The following is a 24,221-nucleotide window of genomic DNA, read 5'->3' on the forward strand; positions in this document are numbered from 1 at the left end:
CCTCCTTTTCTAGTTGGGGGTTGGTATGTAGTCCCAGTCTCCCTAATGTACAGAGGCAGAGGGAAAAGCCTCCAGCCTCCTCGCTGTCGTGTCTTTGTTGCCTGGGGCTTCCAGCCTAAGGGTTATATCTTCAAGTGCAGGAGCACTGCAATAGAAAAAAAACAAAAACAAAAAAAAAGGGGGGGGTGCAAAAGGATAGACTATTTGTATATAACCAAATATTCACAGAAAACAGACTATTAGATCTGTAAGATGTGTTATATAAACTTCATGGTAACCACAAAACAAAAATCTATAAGAGATACACAAACGATAAAGGAAAGGAAATCAAAACATACTATGAAAAACATCAACTTACAAAGGAAGTCACCAAGAAATGAAGAAGAAAATGGAACCACAAAACAGAAAATAAGAAGATGGAATTAGCAAATCCTTAGCTATCAATAAATACTCTAAATGTTGATGTATTGAAAATAAATAAATAAACGTTGATGGATTGATTTCTACAATCAAAAGCCATGGAATGGCTAGATGAATTAAAAAGAAACAAGACCCAACAATATGCTACTTAAAAAGACTCACCTCAACTCTAAGGACATACATAGATTCAAAGTGAAAGATGGCAAAAGATAGTCCATGCAAGTGAAAACCAAAGGAGAGCAAGGAGATCTATACTAATATCAGATGAAATAAACTTTTGTTTTGACATTTCTTTTCTTAATTTTATTTTTTTAATTTTACATCCAAATTACATATAGTGCAAAAATGATTTCAGAGTAGATCCCTTAATGCCCCTTACCCATTTAGCCCATGCCTTCCCACACCCCCTCCAGTAACCCTCTAGTTGTTCTCCATATTTACGAGTCTCTTATGTTTTGTCTCCCTCCCTGATTTTATATTCTTTTTGTTTCCGTTCCCTTATGTTCATCTGTTTTGTCTCTTAAAGTCCTCATATGAGTGAAGTCATATGATATTTGTCTTTCTCTGACTAATTTCACTTAGCATAATACCCTCCAGTTTCATCCACATAGTTGCAAATGGCAAGATTTCATTCTTTTTGACTCCCGAGTAATATTCGATTGTGTGTGTATATATATATATATATATATATATATATATATATATATATATACACCATCTTCTTTACCTGTTCATCCATCAATGGACATTTGGGCTCTTTCCATACTTTGGCTATTGTTGGTAGTGCTGCTACAAACATTGGGGTGCATGTGTCCCTTCGAAACAGCACACTTGTGTCCCTTGGATAAATACCTAGTAGTGCAATTGCTGGGTCGTAGGGTAGTTCTATTTTTAGTTTTTTGAGGAACCTCCATACTGTTATCCAGAGTGGCTGCACCAGCTTGCATTCCCACCAAAAATGCAAAAGAGATCCTCTTTCTCCACATCCTCACCAACATCTGTTGTTGCCTGAGCTGTTAATGTTAGTCATTCTGACAGGCGTGAGGTGGTATCTCATTGTGGTTTTGGTTTGGATTTCCCTGATGATGAGTGATGTGGAGCATTTTTTCATGTGTCGGTTGGCCATCTGGATGTCTTCTTTGGAGAAGTGTCTATTCATGTCTCTGGCCCATTTCTTCACTGGATTATTTGTTTTTGGGGTGTTGAGTTTGATAAGTTCTTTATAGATTTTGGATAACCCTTTCACTGATATGTCACTTGCAAATATCTTCTCCTATTCCATCAGTTGCCTTTTAGTTTTGCTGATTGTTTCCTTCGCTGTGCAGAAGACTTTTATTTTGATGAGGTCCTAAAAGTTCATTTTTGCTTTTGTTTCCCTTGCCTCCGGAGACGTGTTGAGTAAGAAGTTGCTGCAGCCAAGATCAAAGAGGTTTCTGCCTGCTTTCTCCTCAAGGATTATGATGGCTTCCTGTCTTCCATTTAGGCCTTTCATGCATTTTGAGTTTATTTTTGTGTATGGTGTAAGAAAGTGGTCCAGGTTCATTCTTCTGCATGTCGCTGTCCAGTTTTCCCAGCACCACTTGCTGAAGAGACTGTTTTTATTCCATTGGATATTCTTTCCTGTTTTGTCAAAGATGATTAATTAGCCATATGTTTGCGGGTCCATTTGTGTGTTCTCTATTCTGTTCCACTGATCTGAGAGTCTGTTCTTGTGCTAGTGCCATACTGTCTTCATGATTACAGCTTTGTAATACACCTTGAAGTCTGGGATTGTGATGCCTCCTGCTTTGGTTTTCCTTTTCAAGATCACTTTGGCTATTTGGGGTCTTTTCTGGTTCCTTACAAATTTTAGGATTATTTGTTCTAGCTCTGTGAAGAATGCTGGTGTTATTTTGTTAGGGATTGCATTGAATATGTAGATTGCTTTGGGTAGTATTGACATTTTAACAATATTTGTTCTTCCTATGCAGGAGCATGGAATCTTTTTCCATTTTTTTTTTTTTGTGTCTTCTTCAATTGCTTTCATAAGCTTCCTATAGTTTTCAGTGTATATATTTTTCACCTCTTTGGTTAGATTTATTCCTAGGTATTTTATGGTTTTTGGTGCAACTGTAAATGACTTCAATTCCTTGATTTCTCTTTCTGTCACTTCATTGTTGGTGTATAGGAATGAAACCAATTTCTGTGCATTGATTTTATATCCTGCAACTTTGCTGAATTCATGAATCAATTCTTGCAGTTTTCTGGTGGAATCTTTGGTTTTCCATATAGAGTATCATGTCATCTGCCAAGAGTGAAAGTTTGACCTCCTTCTGGCTGATGTGGATGTTTATTTCTTTGTGTTGTCTGATTGCAGAGGCTAAGACTTCCAATACTATGTTGAATAACAGTGGTGAGAGTGGACATCCCTGTCTTGTTCCTGACCTTACGGGGAAAGCTCTCAGTTTTTCCCCATTGAGGATGATATTAGCATTGGGTCTTTCGTATATGGCTTTTATGATCTTGAGGTATGTTCCTTCTATCCCTACGTTTCTGAGGGTTTTTATCAAGAAAGGATGCTGTATTTTGTCAAATGCTTTCTCTGCATCTATTGAGAGGATCATATGGTTCTTGTCCTTTATTTTATTGATGTGATGAATCACATTAATTGTTTTGTGGATATTGAGCCAGCCCTGCATCCCAGGTATAAATCCCACTTGGTCGTGGTGAATAATTTTTTTAATGTATTGTTGGATCCAGTTGGCTAATATCTTGTTGAGGATTTTTGCATCCATGTTCATCAGGGAGATTGGTCTATAATTCTTTCTTAGTGGGGTCTCTTTCTGGCTTTGGGATCAGGGTAATGCTGGCTTCATAGAAAGAGTTTGGAAGTTTTCCTTCCATTTCTACTTTTTGGACCAGCTTCAATAGAATAGGTGTTAACTCTTCTTTAAATGTTTGGTAGAATTCCCCTGGCAAGCCATCTGGCCCTGGACTCTTGTTTTTTGGGGAGATTTTTGATTACTACTTCTCTTTCTTTACTTGTTATGGGTCTGTTCAAATTTTCTATTTCTTCCTGTTTCAGTTTTGGTATGTATATGTTTCTAGGAATTTGTCTAATTCTTCCAGATTGCCCATTTTATTGGCATATAATTGCTCATAATCTCATATTATTGTTTTAATTTCTGCAGTGTTGGTTGTGATCTCTCCTCTTTCATTCTTGATTTTATTTATTTGGGTCCTTTCCTTTCTCTTTTTGATCAAACTGGCGAGAGGTTTATCAATTTTGTTAATTCTTTCAAAGAACCAGCTTCTGGTTTCATTGATCTGTTCTACTGGTTTTTTGTTTGTTTGTTTGTTTGTTTCAATAGCATCAATTTCTGCTCCAATCTTTATTATTTCCTGTCTTCTTCTGGTTTTTGGTTTTATTTGCTGTTGTTTTTCCAGCTCCTTAAGGTGTAAGGTTAGGTTGTGTGTCTGAGATTTTTCTTCCTTCTTTAGGAAGGCCTGGATTGCTATATACTTTCCTCTTATGACCACCTTTGCTGCATCCCAGAGGTTTTGGCTTGTGGTGTTATCATTTTCATTGGCTTCCATATAATTTTTAATTTCCTCTTTAACTTCTTGGTTAGCCCATTCATTCTTTAGTAGGATGTTCTTCAGTCTCCAAGTATTTGTTACCTTTCCAAATTTTTTCTTGTGGTTGATTTCAAGTTTCATACCATTGTGGTCTGAAAATATGCACGGTATGATCTCGATCTCTTTGTACTTACTTAGGGCTGATTTGTGTCCCAGTATATGGTTTATCCTGGAGAACGTTCCATGTGCACTTGAGAAGAATGTATATTCTGCTGCTTTAGGATGAAATGTTCTGAATATATCTGTTAAGTTCATCTGGTCCACTGTGTCATCAAAAGCCATTGTTCCCTTGTTGATTTTCTGTTTAGATGATCTGTCCATTGCTGTGAGTGGGGTGTTGAAGTCTCCTACTATTATGGTATTACTATTGATGAGAATCTTTATGTTTGTGATTTATATATTTGGTGCTTCCACATTTATTGCATAAATGTTTACAATTGTTAGGTCTTCTTGGTTGATAGACCCCTTGATTATGATATAATGCCCTTCTGCATCTCTTGATACAGTCTTTCTTTTGAAGTTTAGATTGTCTGATTTAAGTATGGCTACTCTGGCTTTCTTTTATTGACCATTGGCATGATAGATGGTTCTCCATGCCCTTATTTTCAAACTGAAGGTGTCTTTAGGTCTAAAGGGGGTCTCCTGTAGATAGCATAGATATGTATCTTGTTTTCTTATCCATTCTGTTACCCTATGTCTTTTTATTGCAGCATTCAGTCCATTGACGTTTAGAGTGAATACTGAAAGATATGAGTTTATTGTCACTATGATATTTGTATAGTTGGAGTTTCTGGTGGTGTTCTCTGGTCTTTTCTAGTCTTTTTTGCTTTTGGTCTTTTTTTTTTTTCATCTTTTCTTCAGAGAGTCGCCCTTAAAATTTCTTGCAGGGCTGGTTTAGTGGTCACAAACTCCTTTAATTTTTGTTTGTCTGGGAAACTTTTTATCTCTCCTATTTTGAATGACAGCCTTACTGGATAAAGAATTCTTGGCTGCACATTTTTCTGATTCAGCACACTGAATATATCCTGCCACTCCTTTCTGGCCTGCCAGGTTTCTGTGGATAGGTCTGCCGCAAACCTGATCTGTCTTCCCTTGTAGGTTAGGGACGTTTTTTCCCTTGCTGCTTTCATTATTCTCTCCTTGCCTGAGTATTTTGTGAATTTGACTATGATAAACCTTGTTGATGGTCGGTTTTTGTTGAATCGAATGGGGGTCCTCTGTGCTTCCTGGATTTTGATGTCTCTTTCCCCAGGTTAGGAATGTTTTCTGCTATGATTTGCTCACATAACCCTTCTACCCCTATATCTCTCTCTTCCTCCTCTGGGACCCCTGTGATTCTGATGTTGTTCCTTTTTAATGACTCACTGATTTCTCTGATTCTTAAATCGTGCTCTTTTGCCTTAATCTCCCTCTTTTTTTCTGCTTTGTTATTCTCTATAAGTTTGTCCTCTATATCGCTGATTCTCTGTTCTGCCTCATCCATCCTTGCCGCCACGGCATCCATCCATGATTGCAGCTTAGTTATAGCATTTTTAAATTTCATTCTGACTAGTTTTTACTTATTTTATCTCTGTAGACAGGGATTCTAATCTATTTTCGTCTCCAGCTAGTATTCTTATTATTGTGATTCTAAATTCTGGTTCAGACATCTTGCTTGTATTTGTGTTGGTTAAGTCCCTGGCTGTCGTTTCTTCCTGCTCTTTTTTTGGGGGTGATCCTTCGTTTCATCATTTTAAGGGAGAAAAGGTAGAAAAAATTTTTAAAATTAAAATTAAAAAAATATTAAAATTAAAAAATTAAACAGACACACAAAAAATCGAATAAATGTGTGTGTTTTGGTCTGGGTGTTGAAAGTGGCTTGATAGAGAAAAAAGGGGAACGAAGAAAAAAAAAAGGAAATCATTTGAAATTTTGAAAAAACGAATACACTTAAAGTAGACTAAAATGAAATGATGGAAGCAAACTAGAATTGAAAAAAATTTACACAGAAGTAAAAAATATATTAGAAAAAAAATTAAATAAAAATATTTTTAATAAAATTGAAAATTATTTTTTTCTTTCTGTATTCAAGAAAAAGAAATGAAAAAGAAAAAAGACAAAAAAGGAAATCGTTTGAAAATTTGAAAAAATAAATACACTGAAGTAGAGTAAAATAAAACAATGGAATTAAAATAGAATTTGAAAAAATTTACACAAAAGTAAAAAGTATCGTAAAAAAAATTAAAGAAAAATATGTGTAATAAAAATTGAAAATGAAAAGAATTTTTTCTCTTTCTGTATTCATGAAAAAGAAATGAAATGAAAAAGAGATAAAAAGAAAAAAGTAAAAAGAGGAAAGAAAATTGAATAGATGGACCTGCTAACAGACTGAAGTACAACTGAAATTACTTCATTTTCCCCTAGAAGTCAGACTATGAAGCGCTTTATAGTCCATAAACTGAGCGGGCGGAGAGACTTGTGTTCCTGAAGATCGAGGTTGGCCCAGTTGGGCAGGGCTTAGTGTAGCAGCTCCCTTCTCTACTAGATGGCGCTGCTAGCCTACTGGGATGGATTGTTGTGGCGCTTGTAGGCACATATGTGCATGCATAGAAGCAGTGAAAATGGTGTCACCCAGCTACCCAGTCTCTAGTATTGAACTCTGTTCTCCCTGATCAGCAATTGCACACCCGTCCTTTGTCTTCAGCTTTCGTCCAGTCCCCGATTTTACACTGTCCATGACCAAGCCCCAAGTAGTACCTCTTTCCTGCATTTTGTCTCAGATGCAGCTGTTTTCCCCAGCCCCTTGTTTCTGAGGGACTGCAGCTTTGACCCATTCTGCCCCTCTGTGGAGGGTCTCACTGAGCAATGGACAAATGCCGGTTGCACCCAGGAAAGTTCACAGTACCATGCTGCTGCCAATGCCCAGAGACTGCAGCTGGGTCCCAGCCCACCCCAGAAAAAGCTGCAAGATAGTGTAGCAGCAGCATTTCAGGGATTATGGAAAATCACAACACATATCTGGCACCAGGATTCACCGTTAACGACCTTGTTCCAGCACCAGCGAATGTGGCCCTTCTCGGGTCTGCTGGGCCTAGGGTGCCTCACAGCCTGTACCAAATGTCCTTCCAACAGTGGAACCACTTCACCCTGTGTGGCCCAAGAACCTCCCGGACTGCACTCTGCTCCTGGGGATTTGCCCTTCCCACCAGAGCACCACCAGGTATCAAGCTTCAGAGTTGCAGACTGTGCTCCCTGTTTACAGTCTTGATGCATTTTAAACCTTCTCCTTTCTCCTTTCTCCCTTCTCCCTTTTTAGTTCAGTCCCTGCGACTGTTTCCAATTTTCCACTTTCTCTCCAGCTGTTTTTGGTGAGGGGTGCTTTTCTGTCTCCATCCTCTCTCCACACACAAAAGCACCTCCCTGCCATCCGTGGCTTCTCTCTCCCCAAGTTCACCTCTCCACGTCGCATACCTGCTGAATTCTGTCGTTCAGGTTATGCAGATTGTTGTGTTAATCCTCAGATCAGTTTTCTAGGTGTGCAGGATGGTTTAGTGTTAGTCTGGCTGTATTTCATGGACACGAGACACACAAAGAACTTCCATGCTGTTCCGCCATCTTGGCTCCCTCCCTCAGACAAAATAAACTTTAAGCCAAAAACAGTAACAAGAGACAAAGATAGTCATTATATAATAAGGGAGTAAATTCATCAAGAATACATAACATCCATAAATATATATGCACCAAACATCAAAGAACCTAAATATATTAAGCAAATACTATCAGATCTGAAGGAGCAACAGACAAAAAGTACAATAATAGTAGGGGACTTCCATACCTCACTTTCAACAATGGATAGATCATCCAACAGAAAACCAACAAGGAAACATTAAACTTGAACCATCCTATAGACCAAAGGGACCTAACAAACAGATGCAGAACATCCAACAGCAGAATACACATTATTCTCAAAATCACACTGAACACTCTCTAAGATAGATCACATAATAGGCACAAATAGGTCTTATCAAATTTAAGAAGATTAAAATCAGTCCAAGTATCTTTTCCAACCACAACAGTATAAAAGTAGAAATTAGTTAACAGGAAGAAAGCTGGAAATTCACAAATATGTAGAGATTAAACATGCTCCTGAACAACCAATGAGTCAAAGGAGAAGTCAAAAGATCAAACAAAACTAAGCTGGTTTTTGAAAACAAACAAAATACAGAAACCTTTAGCTAGACTTACGAAGAGAGAGAAAGGACTCAAATAAAATTAGAAATTAAATAGGAGACATTACAATTGATTTCACAGAAGTACAAAAGACCAGAATAGACTACAATGAACAATTACACACTTACAAATTGGGCAACCTGGAAGAAATGGATAAATGTCTAGAAATATTCAATTTACCAAGGCTAAATATGAAGAAATAGAAAATCTGAGCAGTCCAGTTACTAGAAAGATTACTGAGTCAGTAAAAAACTCCAAAGAAAATTCCAGAACCATATGGCTTTACTGCTGAATTCTACCAAACATCTAAAGAATACCAACCCTTCCCAAACTCTTCCAAAAAGATGAAGAGGGAACATTTCCAAAGTCATTTTACAAGGCCAGCATTACCAAAACCATAGAACACTACAAGAAAATTATAGGCCAATCTCGTGGCCATGAGATCAAGCTCTACATTGGGCTCCGCATTAAGCATGGAGCCTGCTTGGGATTCTTTCTCTCCCTTTCTTTCTGCCCCTTCCCCACTTGCACTCTCTCTCAAAATAAATAAATATTGGGGTGCCTGGGTGGCTCAGTCGGTTAGGCGTCTGACTTCGGCTCAGGTCGTGATCTCGCGGTCCGTGGGTTCAAGCCCTGCGTCGGGCTCTGGGCTGACAGCTCAGGGCCTGGAGCCTGTTTCGGATTCTGTGTCTCCCTCTTTCTCTGACCCTCCCCTGTTCATGCTCTATGTCTCAAAAATAAATAAACGTTAAAAAAAATTTTTTTAAAAGAAAAAATAAATAAATATTAAAAAACATTAACTGAAAATGGATCAACAAACTAAATAGAAGAGCTAAAACCAAAAAGCACCTGGAAGAAAACATAGGGGTAAATCTTTATGACCTTGGATTTGGCAATGGATTTATAAATAAAACATTATAGCACAAGCAACAACAAAAAGTAGGTAACCTAAGCATCAAGATTAAAAACTTTTGGACAAAGACCACACGATTACACTTACATGTGGACTCTAAAACCAAACAAATGAACAAATAAAACACTCTTTAATACAGAGAACTGGTTGTTGCCAGAGGAGAGGTGAGTGAATGGAAGGGCGGAACAGATAAAGGGGAGAGATTAAGAGGTAAAAACCTACAGTTATAAAATAAATAAGTCATGGAGATAAAAAGCACAGCATAGGGAATTTAGTTAATAAATAATACCATTATAACATTATGGTAAGAGATGGTGACTACACTTACTGTGGTGAGCACTGAGTAATGTATAGAACTGTCAAATCAATGTTGTATATCTGAAACATGACATTGTATCTTAATTATATTTCAATAAAAATTAAACAGGCATTTCATGAAAAAAAATTAAAACATGTCCATCAAGGACACTATTAAGAAAGTAAAAAGACAAAAAAAAGTAAAAAGATAATCTATACGATGAGAGGAAATATTTACCAATCACCTATCTGATACAGGTTTAATATGCAGAAGATATAAAGAACTCCTACAACAAAAAGACAACCCAGTTTGAAATGTGCAAAGGAGTTGAATGGACATTTTCCCAAAGATATGAAAATGGTTAATATGCACATGAAGATCTTCAGCATCATCAGTGGTTAGGCAGATGCAAATAAAAACTACAATGAGATACCACTACTAGGATAGCTATAACAATAATAATAAAAAAACAAAAAAACAAGTGTTGGCAAGGATGTAGAGAAATTGCTGAATTATGTACATTGCTGGTGAGAATGTAAACTGGTGCAGACAGTTACCACTATGGAAAATAGTTCCTCAAAAAGCTAAATATAAAATTACCATATGATCCAACAATTCCACCCCTAGGTTTATAACCAAAGGAACTGAAAGAGGGACTCCAACATAAACTTCTATGTCAGTGGAACCAAAGGATCTATCAACAAATGAATGGATAAATGAAAATGTAGTATACACATAAAATGGAGTATTATTCATCCATAAAAAGTAATGAAGTTTTGATATAGGATACAACATGGATGTCTTGAAAAAATCGTGCCAAGTGAAATAAGCTGGAGAAAAGAAGGACAAATATTATATGATTCCACTCATATGAAATATCTAGAATAAGCAAATTTGGAGAAAGTAGATTAAAGCTTACCATGGGCTAGGGAAAGGGGGAATGGTAAGCTATTGCCTAATAGTTACAGAGCTTTTATTTGGGGTGACGAAAGTTTTACAATGATTGCCACTGTGGATGTAGTGCCCCTAAATTGTACACTTAAAAATGGTTAAAATAGGGGTGCCTGTGTGGCTCAGTTGGTTAAGCATCCGACTCTTGACTTCAGTTCGTGTCATGATCTCACGATTGTGAGATCGAGCTCCATGTTGGGCTCTGCAGTTAACATGCAGAACCTGCTTGATATTCTCTTTCTCTCTCTCCCTCTCTGCCCCTCCCCTGCTCTCACTCCCTCTCAAAAATAAACTTAAAAAAGTAGTTAAAATGGAAATTTTGTTATGCCTGTTTTACCACAATTTCTTATAACATACCAAAGGTGTACTTTGGGTGAATTGTATGGTATGCGAATTTTATCTCAAAATATATTTTAAAATTATCAGGACCTTTGCATCCCTGTGGAAAGTGTTTTTATTTCCCAGCTTGAAGACCACTGCCATAGCACATACTGTCATCAAAGAGAACACTCGGATTAGAGATGCAGCATCATATAGCTACTATTTTGCAAAGCATATTGGAGGGCAACAATTCTGGCCATTACTCAAAGATTACAACTTATGAGTATGCTAAGATATAAAATAACACTCTAGAATGTAAATCATGAGTTGTTATATAATAGAGACTGTAGACTGGACCAGAATAAGTCTTTTTACCACAGTCAAAAATTACTATTTTCTTAAAGAAAAATTGGAAAGTGGTTCCTGAATCTATTATACTTTAGCTACATTTATCCACACATATGTAGTATTTCTTATTTATGGAAGGAGTCCAGTTAACTCAACATTATCTTCATAAAGTTCCAAAGTAAAGAACTCTATGAGACATAGGAAGAACTCTAAGACATATTGTAGGTAGTGACATATGATCTTGTTTGTTGTTGTTAAGAGAGAGAGCATGTACACAAGCAGGGGAGGAGAGAGAAAATCCCACGCTGGGCGTGGAGCCTGACATGGGACTTGATCTCATGACTAAGATCATAACCTGAGCTAAAACCAAGAGTCAAACACTTAATCGACTGAGCCACCCAGGTGCACCTGATCTTATTTGAACTGAAACAAAACAAAACAAAAAACAACAACTGTGAGGCTCCAATTCTAAGGCAAATAAGAGTAAGGATACACCTGCCTCTCCCACTGAATAGAACTTTAAATCCTGGAAAGAATGCATGGAGCATATCCTGAAGACTCTGAAATATAAATACTAGTAGCAGACAAATTAGGAAAGCAGACCCAAATTCTAAATTCCACAGAACTGGCAAAGACTTTATAATCCTCTAGTTACTGCCTAGCTTGGAGCCAAAGGCAGTCTGAATGTGAACTTCCATGGAAGTATGCACCAAATGCACACAAAAGAAGCCAACAGAAGCCCTCCCCTTCTAATCTCAAGAGTGGGAAACTCCTAAAGGTCAGAGAGGGTGGGTCATGTCTTTTTTTTTCCTCCCCCTTGTTTTCTCCCTTTTTCATCACTCCAGGTCCCAGATGATATACCACAGCAACCACACCTGGTAAGGCACTTAAATCTCAGAGCATTCAGAGTAAATGGATCCCTTCTCTTGCACCATGAGTTATGATCCCAAGTGTGGGTAAATCCCCATTGCTTTTCTTCCCTGCCTTGTTACCTTTTCACCACAGATGCAGTCCCCGGAAGTGTACAGCAGAAGGAAGAAACTAAAGCCTCAGCTTTTTAGATGAAAGACTGAGAAGGGAGGTTCTAATGAGCCAGAAAGTGTCAAGACTGTAAAAAATAGGAAAATGAAGAGTGTGATCCCAGAGTTGTGATTTATTGGGCTTACCTCTGAGCTGTGTATGCAATGGATCTGACCCTAAATAACACAGCACAAGTTTTGAGAAGGGAGTTACACAGTAGAACTAGGTCTGACTTGCCAGAGTAGTACACATGCAGAACTGATCTAAATAGTACTGCAATCACTTAGAAACTGAACGGATACTGGAACTAGAGGTTCCATCAAAATGTGCAGCCTGAACCACTTGGCTGACTACTGTTCTTAGTTACCCAGAGATTCATATACAATATTTGAAATATCAAAGATAAAGTCCAATATCACTTACAACACAAAGAACTAAGAAAACTTCAACTCAAAAATCAACAGAAACCAATTATGACAGGACACAAATTTTAGCATAACCAGAGAAAAGATGTTAAGGCAGCTATTATAATCATACACTAAAGGCAATCATTTTTTTTTTCTTTTGGGAAGAGAGTGCACGCACCAGTGCGTAGAGGGAATCCTAAGCAGGCTCCACAACACGGGGCTCAATCTCATTACCCTGAAATCACAAACTGAGCCAAAATCAAGAGTCAGTCACTCAACTGACTGAGCCACCCAGGCGCCCCAAAGTGAACATTTTTGAAACAAATGAAAAGATAGAAAGTTTCAGAAAGGGAATATAAAATCTAAAGAAAAGTCAAATGGCAATTATAGAAATAAAAAATTACAAAAATAAAAATTCACTGGATGAACTAAGCAGACTGGAGATAAAAGGGGAGTCAGTAAACTTGACTATCCAAAACTATCCAATTGGAAACTATCCGATCCAAACAGAGCAGTAAAAAACGAAAAAAATAAATGAAGGGAGCCCTTGGGATCTGTGAGACAATACCAAAAAGTCTAAAATCTTTGGAGTCTCAGTCAGAGTTTGAGAAAGGAGGTAGAACAGCAAAAATATCTGAATAGCTAAGAATTTTATGTATTTGATGAAAGATATGTACTTACACATTCAAGAAGCTCACAAAACCTCACACAGAAAATAAAAAGCCAGAAAAAGCCATACCCAGACATATCATAATCAAACTGATAAAAAGGACAAAAAGTGCTGAAAGCAGCCAAAAAATAATAATGCTTTAAAAGGATGAAAAATTATTTGAATGGCTGCATATTTCTTGTAAGTCATGGAGGCCAGAAGGAAGTGAGGGAGTTTTTAATGTGCTCTAAGAACTGTCAGCCTAGGGCACCTGGGTGGCTCAGTTGGTTAAACGTCCAACTATGATTCAGGTCATGATCTCACGGTTCATGAGTTTAAGCCCCGTGTTGGGCTCTGTGTTGACAGCTCAGAGCCTGGAGCCTGCTTTGGATTCTGTGTCTCCCTCTCTCTCTGCTCCTCCTGCACTCATGCCCTCTCTCCCTCTCTCTCTCAAAAATAAAAATAAACTTAATGGGGTGCCTGGGTGGCTCAGTCGGTTGAGCGTCCGACTTCAGCTCAGGTCATGATCTCACAGCTGGTGAGTTTGAGCCCTGCGTCAGGCTCCGTGCTGACAGCTCAGAGTGTGGAGCCTGCTTCAGATTCTGTGCCTCCCTCTCTTTCTCTGATCCAACCCACTTGCATTTTGTCTCTCTCTCTCTCTCTCTCTCTCAAAAATAAGTAAACATTAAAAAAAATTAAAAATAAAAAAATAAAAGTAAACTAAAAAAAAGGAGTGATAATAAAGAAATAATCAAAATCAATGTGACCCACTATATTAACATTCTGAAGGGAAAAATAAGTTTTCTAAAGGAAAAATCATCAGTTTACATGAAAAAAACCATCTGACAAAATTCAACAAATGTTCAAAATAAGAACTCTCAGCCAATAAGAAGGGAATTTCCTCAATTTAATAAGGGGCATTCTACAGCACAAAACCTATGGCAAACACCATACTTAATGGTGTAAGACTGAGTATGTTTTCCCCAGGACTGGAATCAAGGCAAGTATCTTCCTCTCTCACCATTCTTTTTCAATATTGTACTGAGGTCCTTGCCAGTGTAATAAGGCAAAGAAATAAAAAGCACACTGAAAAAACATTAAGGGGGAGGGGAATGACACTCTTAATGGTAAGAGGATAAAAGATTCCTTAATAATACAAAGGAAAATGTTTGTGATAAAAAGAATTATTCCAGTCTAGCACAGAGTCTATTATGTACCTCATACTTTTCGTTCCAGAGAGTTTGCTTTGTAGGTTATGATACTCATTATTATTATAGTTGTAACCCTTGAGCAATGAACACTAATAAACTAAGTGGATTAAAACAGCACAAAAGAGGGGCGCCTGGGTGGCTCAGTACGTTAACTGTCTGACTCTTGATTTCAGTTCAGGTTGTGATCTACACTGACAGAGTGGAGTCTGCTTGGAATTCACTCTCCCTCTCTCTCTACTCCTCCCCTGCTTGTGCTCCTCTCTCTCAAAATAAATAAATAAAACATTTTAAAAAACCAGCACATAAGAACGACTAGAAAAAGTAAAATATATATGTGTACATGCATATATAGATACATATACCCAAATATAAAAACAAGGCTTAGAAAAACAGGAATCAAAGATGAAAAAAAAGGAAACCCAACTACATTTGCACAAAAAATTTAAAAATTCTATCCACAGCTTATTTTTGTATGCAGAATCAAACAAATTTGATTAATATTTTCATATGAAGTACATGAGCTTAATTTCTCCAAATTTAAAGGATAAACATATGCATGTTGAATGTAAAAATTATCAAAAAAAGGTAAAAAGTTTTGCAGTTAGAATTAGAGAATCAAATGCAATTACCATAGTTTAGAAAGTCGAACACTTTTCAATTTGAATTCTTATCTCAGAAAAAACACGTACATATTACTTTTAGCAAACACCACAAATGCCATGACATACTGAGCATTATTTTTTAAAGTACTTTTGAAGTTTCAAAAAGTATGCATTTATTCTGGCTAAACTTTTAAGTCATTTATAATTTTATATTTTATGTCATCATGATGTAAATTGTCTCAAGCTGTTTGATCATTTCCAGTGATTGCTACAGAAGAAATAATTTGCAGGATTTCCTTAAATAACTTACATTAAGTACAACCGAAGGCTTCTCTGCCCATAAAAATGTAAGAAGTGTTGTTAAAAAAAAAAATTAAATCTCAAAAATTTAAGTGTCCCCCCGCCCCCCACCCCACAATGAAAACACTCTGGAATACAATGGGATTGGGTGGGGGAGGTAAACATACAAATTTGTATAGTTTAACCTAACAACTCCCAAATACCTTGTATTTAATTTTGTTCACATTTAAGAATGAACATATCTTCAATGGACCTGATCTAATTATGGAATCATTTTAGGGCATTCTGAATAATCATATCACTTACAGATATTAGAGCAGAATAAATTTTGGATTATATAATTAAATTACTACAATTATGTTCTTAGGATATCTGCTGATAATAAAGGCTTCTTAAACACCAATAACAAGTAATACATTCTGAGGCCATTACAACATTTTTAGACAAATTCAGCTTTATAATGAGATTATAAACATATCAGAGAATACAATTTTTAGAGAAATTTTTTAAATAGGTTACATCACAAATAGGAGAAGCTTAATTTGTCCCTCTGCCAAAGAACTTTTTAAATAAGACAATGATTTAACCTTATGAGCATCTTAAATAAATTATCTCTTTACATGGCAAGTTCCAGCCTAGTCACCAGTCTCCACCCTTATTGTATACATGACTATTTTAACATGACTTTCCTCTAAGGTCTCCAGCTTTAAATGGATAGATTCTGACATCAATAATTCTTTAAAGAGATGCCTACTCCTAAGCTTTTCTCCCTTTTTCTGAGGACATATATATACTCACAAGCATTTTAGATATTATTTTTTTTGTCAAATTAAAAATAGTTTTCTTATATTTCAAAGATAAAATCACATTAGCATGCTTGGGAATAAACTTTATTACTAGAGCTTTAAAATGCATACAAGATAATTGTAGTAGTACCTGCAGGTAAATAGGGGGATTGAGGGTAAAGGAATTCTTAGAAAATTCTTAGAATAATTCTGCATCCTACCTAGAGTACCTCTTAAGCTCCCTCTGCTGGCTACCATTTAAATGAAATAGGAAAAAATGTGAATCTTTTTTTCTTTTGGGAGGTGATGGGAGATGCAGGATGAAGCTGCCAATGCTACTATTGAAACTGAAAGGGAAATTCTCTTAAAGTTAAATCTGGCTGATGACTACCTTCACTAATAGGGCTTCTGGACTTCCAAACAGATTTGGCCACTGGGGTGGGAGAGGGAGGTACCTGAAATAAGGGAAGTTACGGTCAAATTTGAATGTTAAATTGATATGCAAAAAATGCAAAAGCATCTAGTATAAAATAAATCAGCTATAAACAGTTATCATTTATGACTAGAAAAACTAAGAATTTAAATATAGTTCACAACTTCATAGAGCACAAACTTATACCACACTATTAATCTATTAGTTTCAATATTAAGGTTTATTTTTTTTCCAGAGTGAGGTTAAGTAACAATTTAAATAATTATCAGGATGTATAAATGAACATCCATTCAGATAAAACATTACTGCTTAAAAGTGGCTAAGAAATATTTTGTATGTAATAAATATATCTTATGTTTAGGTTAACAGGCACCATCTTGAGAGCAGAAAAGGTTTTTTTTAAACCAATAAATAAATTACATTCAAGAAAACAAGTTGTTTATATCTGAAGTATGATATATCCTTAAATGTTTTTCTTCATATAGCACCCAAACTTCCCAAATGTCTAGAAAGTATCTCCCAAAATATAACTCATACCTTAAGTCATAAAAATAAAGGCCAAGAAAAAAATCAAGACAAAATTTACAGTTTATATTCTTAATTCCCCATTCAATAAAATATCAATTGCCAATTTATTAAAAGTAAATGAACTGTATATATGCAATCTGTTACTGCTGAAAATCTGAAATATATATTTTTAAAAGTCACTCTTTTTCCAAGTACTTAAAATATTGCATCTCTGGTGGCAAACCTGAAAACTAACAAGCATTTTATTTCCCTAGTTTTCATTCTTCCACTCCCACCCCCTACCCCTTTACCCTTTAACAGCCATCCATTGTTTTTGTTTTTGTTTGTTTTTGTTTTTGGTAAATATACTTACTTATATCCCAAACACAAAACACTGACAATACTCCTTGGTAAACAAGGAAATCCCAGAACAGTCCAAGCCTACAGCTTTGCTCCCAAAGTGTGGCACAGGCTAAATGACAGGGGAAAAAAAACAATCAATGGCCCTTATTGATGCAGTCAGAATGCTCCTGAGAGTCCACAACTGTTTGAGAATTTGCTGATGTAATCCTGAAGAAAGTTTCAACACATTGTGCAGACAAATATCAGAGAATAAGTCTTTGATTGATAATTTTTCTATTTATTTCTGCCAAGGCGACTGAAAACACGAAAGCCTTTTCATCAGAGAGGTTAGCATAGATGTCAATTTCCTTTTCCTGTTTCTCTGTTAAAAGAAAAAGAGAAAGCTTAATATAAAGGCAGTAAATTCAGTCATTAAAAAAATACTTAAAGCTTTCAAGTATTTCTTTAGATGATAATAAACATTATATATAATACTAACACTGTATATTAAGTGTTATATAGTATCATGCTACTAAACTGAAAATTTTTAGAAATTACACAAAGGAGTTACTGAAATGCCATGAACTAAATGGAAACTGTATATATTTCTATACACACTGTTCATGTATCTACATCATTTCTGTAAAAATCTCAAGTATTTCTTTCTCTTCACTAGGATGAGTACTCACTGTCCCAATCAAAATAAATTTCCTCATCCTAAAGATGTTCCCTTCTGAACACCAACAGTACCTTGATGAATATATTAACTTCTTCAACAAATAAGAATAACCTACATTTAATTCTAATTTCACCCTCCTGATTACAAATGTAACCCAAGTTCATGGTAGAAAGTTGAAATAAAAACAACCTATATATTATCTCCTGAGCCAGCTAAAATCACAATAAATATCTTTGTACACATTCTGCCAAATTCTTTTTTTGGGGTCTTCTAAGATTCTATTTTTGTCTGGTTTTTTTTTGTTTACTTGTTTTATTTTGGCTTTTTTAAGCAAAGTTAAACACATACATAAGTTTAGATTCAAATCACTTTTATAAAACTTATCACAAAAAACAGAAGTCCTCCTCCCCACATGTACATTTTTCACTCTCCAAATGCAACTATTTTTTTTCTCAGTTGTTTCTTTTTGTTTTTGCCTCTCTAAGCAACATTTTTATATGATGCTACTTCGTGGTTTTAGGCATTATTAATTGACCTTCCACCAGAGAAAGTTAGAATTCAGTTGTATCACAATTTTGATGAGACCAATATTCAATGTTTATATTATTCTAGCTATGTAAATGATTTCACTTTTACTGCACATTGTTTTTTTTTTCCACTGAAGAGATTCTCTTTTTCCATCTGGTTAATTTTCATTACTAATTGAACCCAAACTCTCTCCAAGTTGTATAGATCTTTCAGGATGTTTACACATATTAGGCATTATATCAATTTTATCTTCTTGAAGAAGTCTCTCCAAGTCTTCTGCTCCAATCTGAAATGGTTGCTTTCTGGACCTGCTACACAATTAATTATCATTGAGATCTCTCTTCAACATCATGCTGGATATAACCATCTTTCTCTCGAGTTGGACTCTGTGTCCTGGATGCCAGGACATTTTCTTGGTTTACTTCTTCCTTTGGATGTCATGTATCTTGCAGTAGCTTCCTGAGAAAGGGGAGTACAGGTAGCAAAAACTTTGAGACTCTGAATGTTAGAAATTGGCTTTAGACTACCTTCATGCTAATCCATAGTGTGGGCAACTAAAAAGTCATAGATTCCCTCTTAGTATGTCTTCTAATGGTGTCACTATTTTTTTTAAAAAAGCCAGTACCTTTTTGTACAGTTATTTAAAAAATTATTGCTAAATATGCATACAATGAAATACACAGATCTTAAGTGTACAATTGGATGAGTTCTAACAAAATACACACCTACATAACCCACACCCTCAATCATTAATATACAGGAAATTCCTCATGTTCCTTTCCAGTCACTGCTTCCCCCACCTCATCAGCAACTACTGTTCCATCGCCAGAGATTCATTTGCCTGTTCTTGAACTTATATATGGCATTATACAGCATGAACTGTTTTGTGTCTAGCTTCTCTCATTCAACACATTTTTAAAATTCACTGATGCTGTTCATATGTAAGTAGTTTGTTCCTTGCTGGGTAGTATTGCATTATATTAATTCCAAATGCTATCTTGATTTCCTCTTTTTCCCTTGAGCACTTGAAGGGGTTTTCCTTTAACAAAAGAGATAGGATTTATGATAGTACGTTTCAGCATGATCTCTACTTTTAACCATTCACTGGTCTGGGAATTTGGTGGGCCATTTCAATGTGGAAACTCAATGTCCTTCAGGTGGAAAAATTTCTTGAATTATTTCATCGATGACTTCCTTCTCCCCCATCTTCTATGTTCTTTTTTGGAACATCAGTTATTTATTGATGCTGACCTCAAACTGGTCCTCTAAATTTATCATTCCCATTCTATATTTTCATCTCTTTTTCTACTGCTCTAGGTTCTAGTACAATTCTTTAATTCTGCCAATAAACCTGTTAAAGTTTTTCATCTGCAAATCTTTATATGCATATTGTTTGAGATTTAAAGTTCATTTTCTAGGTACTTTTTGACACGTGCTTTTTCTATTTAAATATCATCTTGTTCTTGTTTCATGACTACAATATCTCCTCTTGCCACGAACATTAATGATAGTTTTAATTTTTTCTCATTCATGCAAAAACTTGTTTTATCCAAGCTATTGTTTTTTCCTGTTGATATGGTCTTAGCCTTCCGTATAGATGCTTTCAGAGAACACATGCGCACACAAGCTGGGGAGAAGCAGAGAGAGGGGGAGAGAAAGAATTCCAAGCAGGCTCCCTGTTGTCAGCACAGAGCCCATCACAGGACTCAATCTCACAAACCATGAAATCATGACCTGAGCCAACATCAAGAGTCAGACGTTTAACCAACTGAGCTATCCAGGTGCCCCAACCTGGGTAATTCTTGATAATTTGCTCATATTTATGAGTGGGATCCAAAAGCTGATTAGCTCATATACATTGTGGAGCCTGACTCTGATCACTAATTTAGGGTGATCTGAATAGGCCATTTCTTTGTGAAATCCCTAATGAAACTATCTTTATTTTAGGCTTTTTCTCTTGGGTTTTTCACATTTCCTAGAGAAGATACTACTAATTTCTTTCTTACCTGGGAGATAAAAGCCTGAGTATAGAACTCAGTATTATTTATCATCTCCAATTCTCACATAGTCTTCCTGATCTTAATACAGTACCCCTGCCCTCAATGACACCTGGTGTTCCCTAAATCAGAGACTCTGTTTTGTCTGACCTTTTTCAAAGGATAAATTTGGAAGGAGGGGAAAATGATGTAAACAGCCCTACCAGGCCATTAAAAAACAGACTTCCAAGCAATCTCGTTTTTAACCTCACCTTCACCTCTACACTTCCAGACCTAACTGATGTACAAATTCCTGACCTTAAGGCAGTTGTGTAATAAAAATCAGTTTCTTTCTTAGTTTTCCCCAAAGGAGCTTACAATTTAGGTTTCATGGGTCTACTAAAGCAGTGATCACTTTCCAGAATTCTACTGCTTTTCCCATTCCTTGTCCTTGTGGTATTTGGTCCTTTAAAAAAAAAAAGTCCCTTTACTATAATATTACTAGGAGTTGAAGATGGTGGAGAGCAAGGTGTGGTTATTCAATCTACCAACTTTAACTTGAACTCTACATTAATCTCTTATGTTCATTAATAAGATATTCAGAATTGCCCATTATATTTTAATAAAAATGTCACTCAACATTACTAATATTCAAAATAATCCTACTCCCCTCATACAAAATAAAAACTTATCTTAAACCAACCAAAAAATTTTAATGGTTTGTTTTTATGATTGTATAAAAATAGGTTGTTATCTAGATGTCTAACAAGCTTCCCTTTCCCACTCTCTTCTTCCTATTCTTTTTTGAAATACAGAAAACACAGTCAATTAAAAATGTGTTTTTAGACATACTGTCAGGTTTTCCTTATTAAAGGTAAAGCTTGCTTCTTTTTAAGCACCCAATGAGCAAGGAATCAATAAAAATGGAATTAAATAGCTACTTAATACTAAGAAGCATATGACAGAAGTCTATTTTAAAATACACAGATATTTCAAAAGTTCATATTTCTTATCCCTATTATATTTAGGGAACATGGTCTGCCTCAAGGGTTGGTAAAATACAGTCCAAGGTCAAATCTGGCCTGCCACCTGTTTTTATAAAGTCTTAGTGGAACAGAGCCATGCCCGTTCATTTACATATTGTCTATGGCTGCTTTCCAGCTACAATGACAGGGCAGAGTAGCTGCAACAGAAGACCGTATGGCCCACAACGTCTAAAATATTTATTATCTGGCTCTTTACAGAAAAAGTTTGCTGACCTCCTCCCCCCTCAGACTCCTGGACTACATTAAAAGATTCTACTCCTCCCCCGTCGCCCTCCTGGCCTACATTAAGATTCCAGTTTATTCTACAAAAACTGCTTTGAGCATCTTCCTGTTTGTATTAAAAATAAATCAAAAGCATATCTTACTCTAGAAATAGCTCAAGATTTTTCTACCATAAGCTGAAAATACCTGAAAAAAGAATTTATAGCTAAGTAAATTCCTTTCTCAAGTTAACATGAAATAAAAATTCAGACCTGTACATACAGAGTCCTAGCACAACTATCAATAGACTTCATTTCTCCAACTAAAAGACCATCATTATCTGTTTTCTCATCTCCTCTCACCACCAGAAGCATTCCTTTTCCATTCTTTGGGTTATATTCCCTTTACTTCAACTGAAAAGTATGTTCTGTTTTCTGGGTCAAGCAGTATTTCCCTCTTTTTTTTTCCCTCCTGTTGCCTTTTCTTTACCTAGTTTCCCTTCTGAAACAGGTTTTAGCACAGATTTTCTGACCACCCCATTAAAAAATATATTCAAGGGCGCCTGGGTGGCTCAGTCAGTTAAGCGTCCAACTTCAGCTCAGGTCATGATCTTGCAGTTTGTGTTTGAGCCCTGTGTCAGGCTCTGTGCTGACAGCTTGGAGCCTGGAGCTTGCTTTGGATTCTGTGTCTCCTCCTCTCTCTCTGCCCCTCCCCTGCTCATGCTCTGTCTCTGTCTCTCAATAATAAATAAACGTTAAAAAAAAATTTTTTTTTTAAACACAAAAACCCCAAAAAACCACATTCATGTTTAGAAAATAACTCAAAGTCTCCGGAAGAGCAGCATAAGAGAAGGAAAGAAAATGGGAGTAAAATTACCCATGTAAGAATTAAGGAGTATTTAAGTATACTTCAAAGAATACAAATATGATATAAACCTTATCCTTTTAGCTATACAGTGCTAAGAAACCATATATAATTTATTTTTACAGTAAATTTATTTTCCCTAACAGTAGTAACTTTATTCAAATAAAAGCCAGAGGGCCACTTGGGTGGCTCAGTCGGTTAAGTGTCTGATCTCAGCTCAGGTCATGATTTCATGGTTGGGCAGTGCAGGGCCTGCTTAGGATTCTGTCTCTTCTTCTCTCTGCCCCTCCCCCACTCATGCAAAGGAGCGCATGCCCACACGCTGTCTCTCAAAATAAACTTAAAAAAAAAGCATACAAAGCAGGGAGAAATGGTAAAGAGGTAAAAAAAAAAAAAAAAAAGCTCAGATGTCTAAAATAAAACAAATTTGTGCTTATGCTTGAATACCTAAAAACGAATGCCTGAAAAAGCAAAGTATAACTCACCAGCAAGAAATTATTAATGCATTTCACTGAATATGAAATTATTTTGATACAGGTTTTTTAAGTAATTAAAAAGAGCAACTATCCCTTTTTCCATTAATTACAGGTTTGACAGTCTCAATTTCAAAAGATATTCATGGCCACATGGGGGTTCATCATCTAGTCTAGTCTCTCTACTCTTGTGTCATCTTTGAAATTTCCATGGTAAAAAGTTTTTTAGAAGATGTATAAAAAGAGAAGATGAAGTTTTAGTTAATCATAAAAACAAGTTACTGGTAGACATACTACTTATCAGAAGGAGAAGACATGTAAGGAGAAATATAAATACATTTTGGACGAAGAAGAATTTACCTAACTATCCAAAAGCTGCCTCAAAGCAGGGAGGACACAATGAACAATTTAAAAATTCATACTAAAGAATACTTTCAATAGAAAAATTTTAAAACTTGTAGTATAACAGTTTGAAGTCTAATGGAACTCAGATTTATCTTTAAAAACAAGTAAGTAAAAAACACCCATTTTAATAGGCTTCTCTGGGTGTCATATGAAAATTATTATCTCTGAACTCTTACTATCATCAGTTTTTTAAAATTTTTTTAATGTTTATTTATTTTTCAAAGAGAGAGAAAGAGAGCATGAGCAAGGGAGGGGCAGAGAGAGACAGACACAGAATTTGAAGCAGGCTCCAGGCTCTGTCAGTACAGACCCTGACACGGGGCTCAAACTCACCAACTGTGAGATCATGACCTGAGCCAAAGTTGGACCTTTAACTGACTAAGCCACCCAGGTGCCCCTCTGCTATCATCAGTTTATAGCAAGGTGAATTTTACCTAATTTAAGCCTTTAGATTTTGAAAATTAAACTCTGATTTTTTTTTTTTTTTAAACAAGCATCTATCCTGGAGGAAATATTTTCAAACTAAAATATGAGTTGTGGGGCACCTGGATGGCTCAGTTGGTTAAATATCCTACCCTTGATTTGGGTTCAGGTTATGATCTCACAGTTCATGAGATCAAGCCCTGCATCGGGCTTTGTGCTGTCAGTACATGGGCTGCTTGGGATTCTTGCTCCCCCTCTCTCTCTGCCCCTTCCCGCTCAGGCTCTCTCTTTC

General features: G+C 36.1%; 1 protein-coding gene and 1 non-coding gene across 5 annotated transcripts in view; one reads left to right on the forward strand and one right to left on the reverse strand.

The window, feature by feature from the left end:
• On the forward strand, positions 1 to 148 carry LOC125916237 (small nucleolar RNA SNORA57). Its single transcript, XR_007455848.1, has one exon. It is a non-coding gene; the product is annotated as a small nucleolar RNA SNORA57 (small nucleolar RNA).
• A 15,551-nt stretch (positions 149 to 15,699) lies between these two features.
• Positions 15,700 to 24,221, reverse strand: part of CE2H16orf87 (chromosome E2 C16orf87 homolog) — a 36,543-nt gene continuing 28,021 nt past the window's right edge. For 3 of the 4 annotated variants that reach the window (XM_049620928.1, XM_049620930.1, XM_049620926.1), the window contains one exon: positions 15,700 to 17,716. In XM_049620928.1, the coding sequence (XP_049476885.1) occupies positions 17,598 to 17,716 (119 nt within the window). In that variant the 3' untranslated portion in view covers positions 15,700 to 17,597. Of the gene's footprint in view, positions 17,717 to 18,366; positions 19,001 to 24,221 lie in introns of those variants that run through there. The other variant, XM_049620929.1, reaches the window with a different exon arrangement.

Source organism: Panthera uncia (assembly GCF_023721935.1).
Source record: "Panthera uncia isolate 11264 chromosome E2 unlocalized genomic scaffold, Puncia_PCG_1.0 HiC_scaffold_19, whole genome shotgun sequence".
NCBI lineage: Eukaryota > Metazoa > Chordata > Mammalia > Carnivora > Felidae > Panthera > Panthera uncia.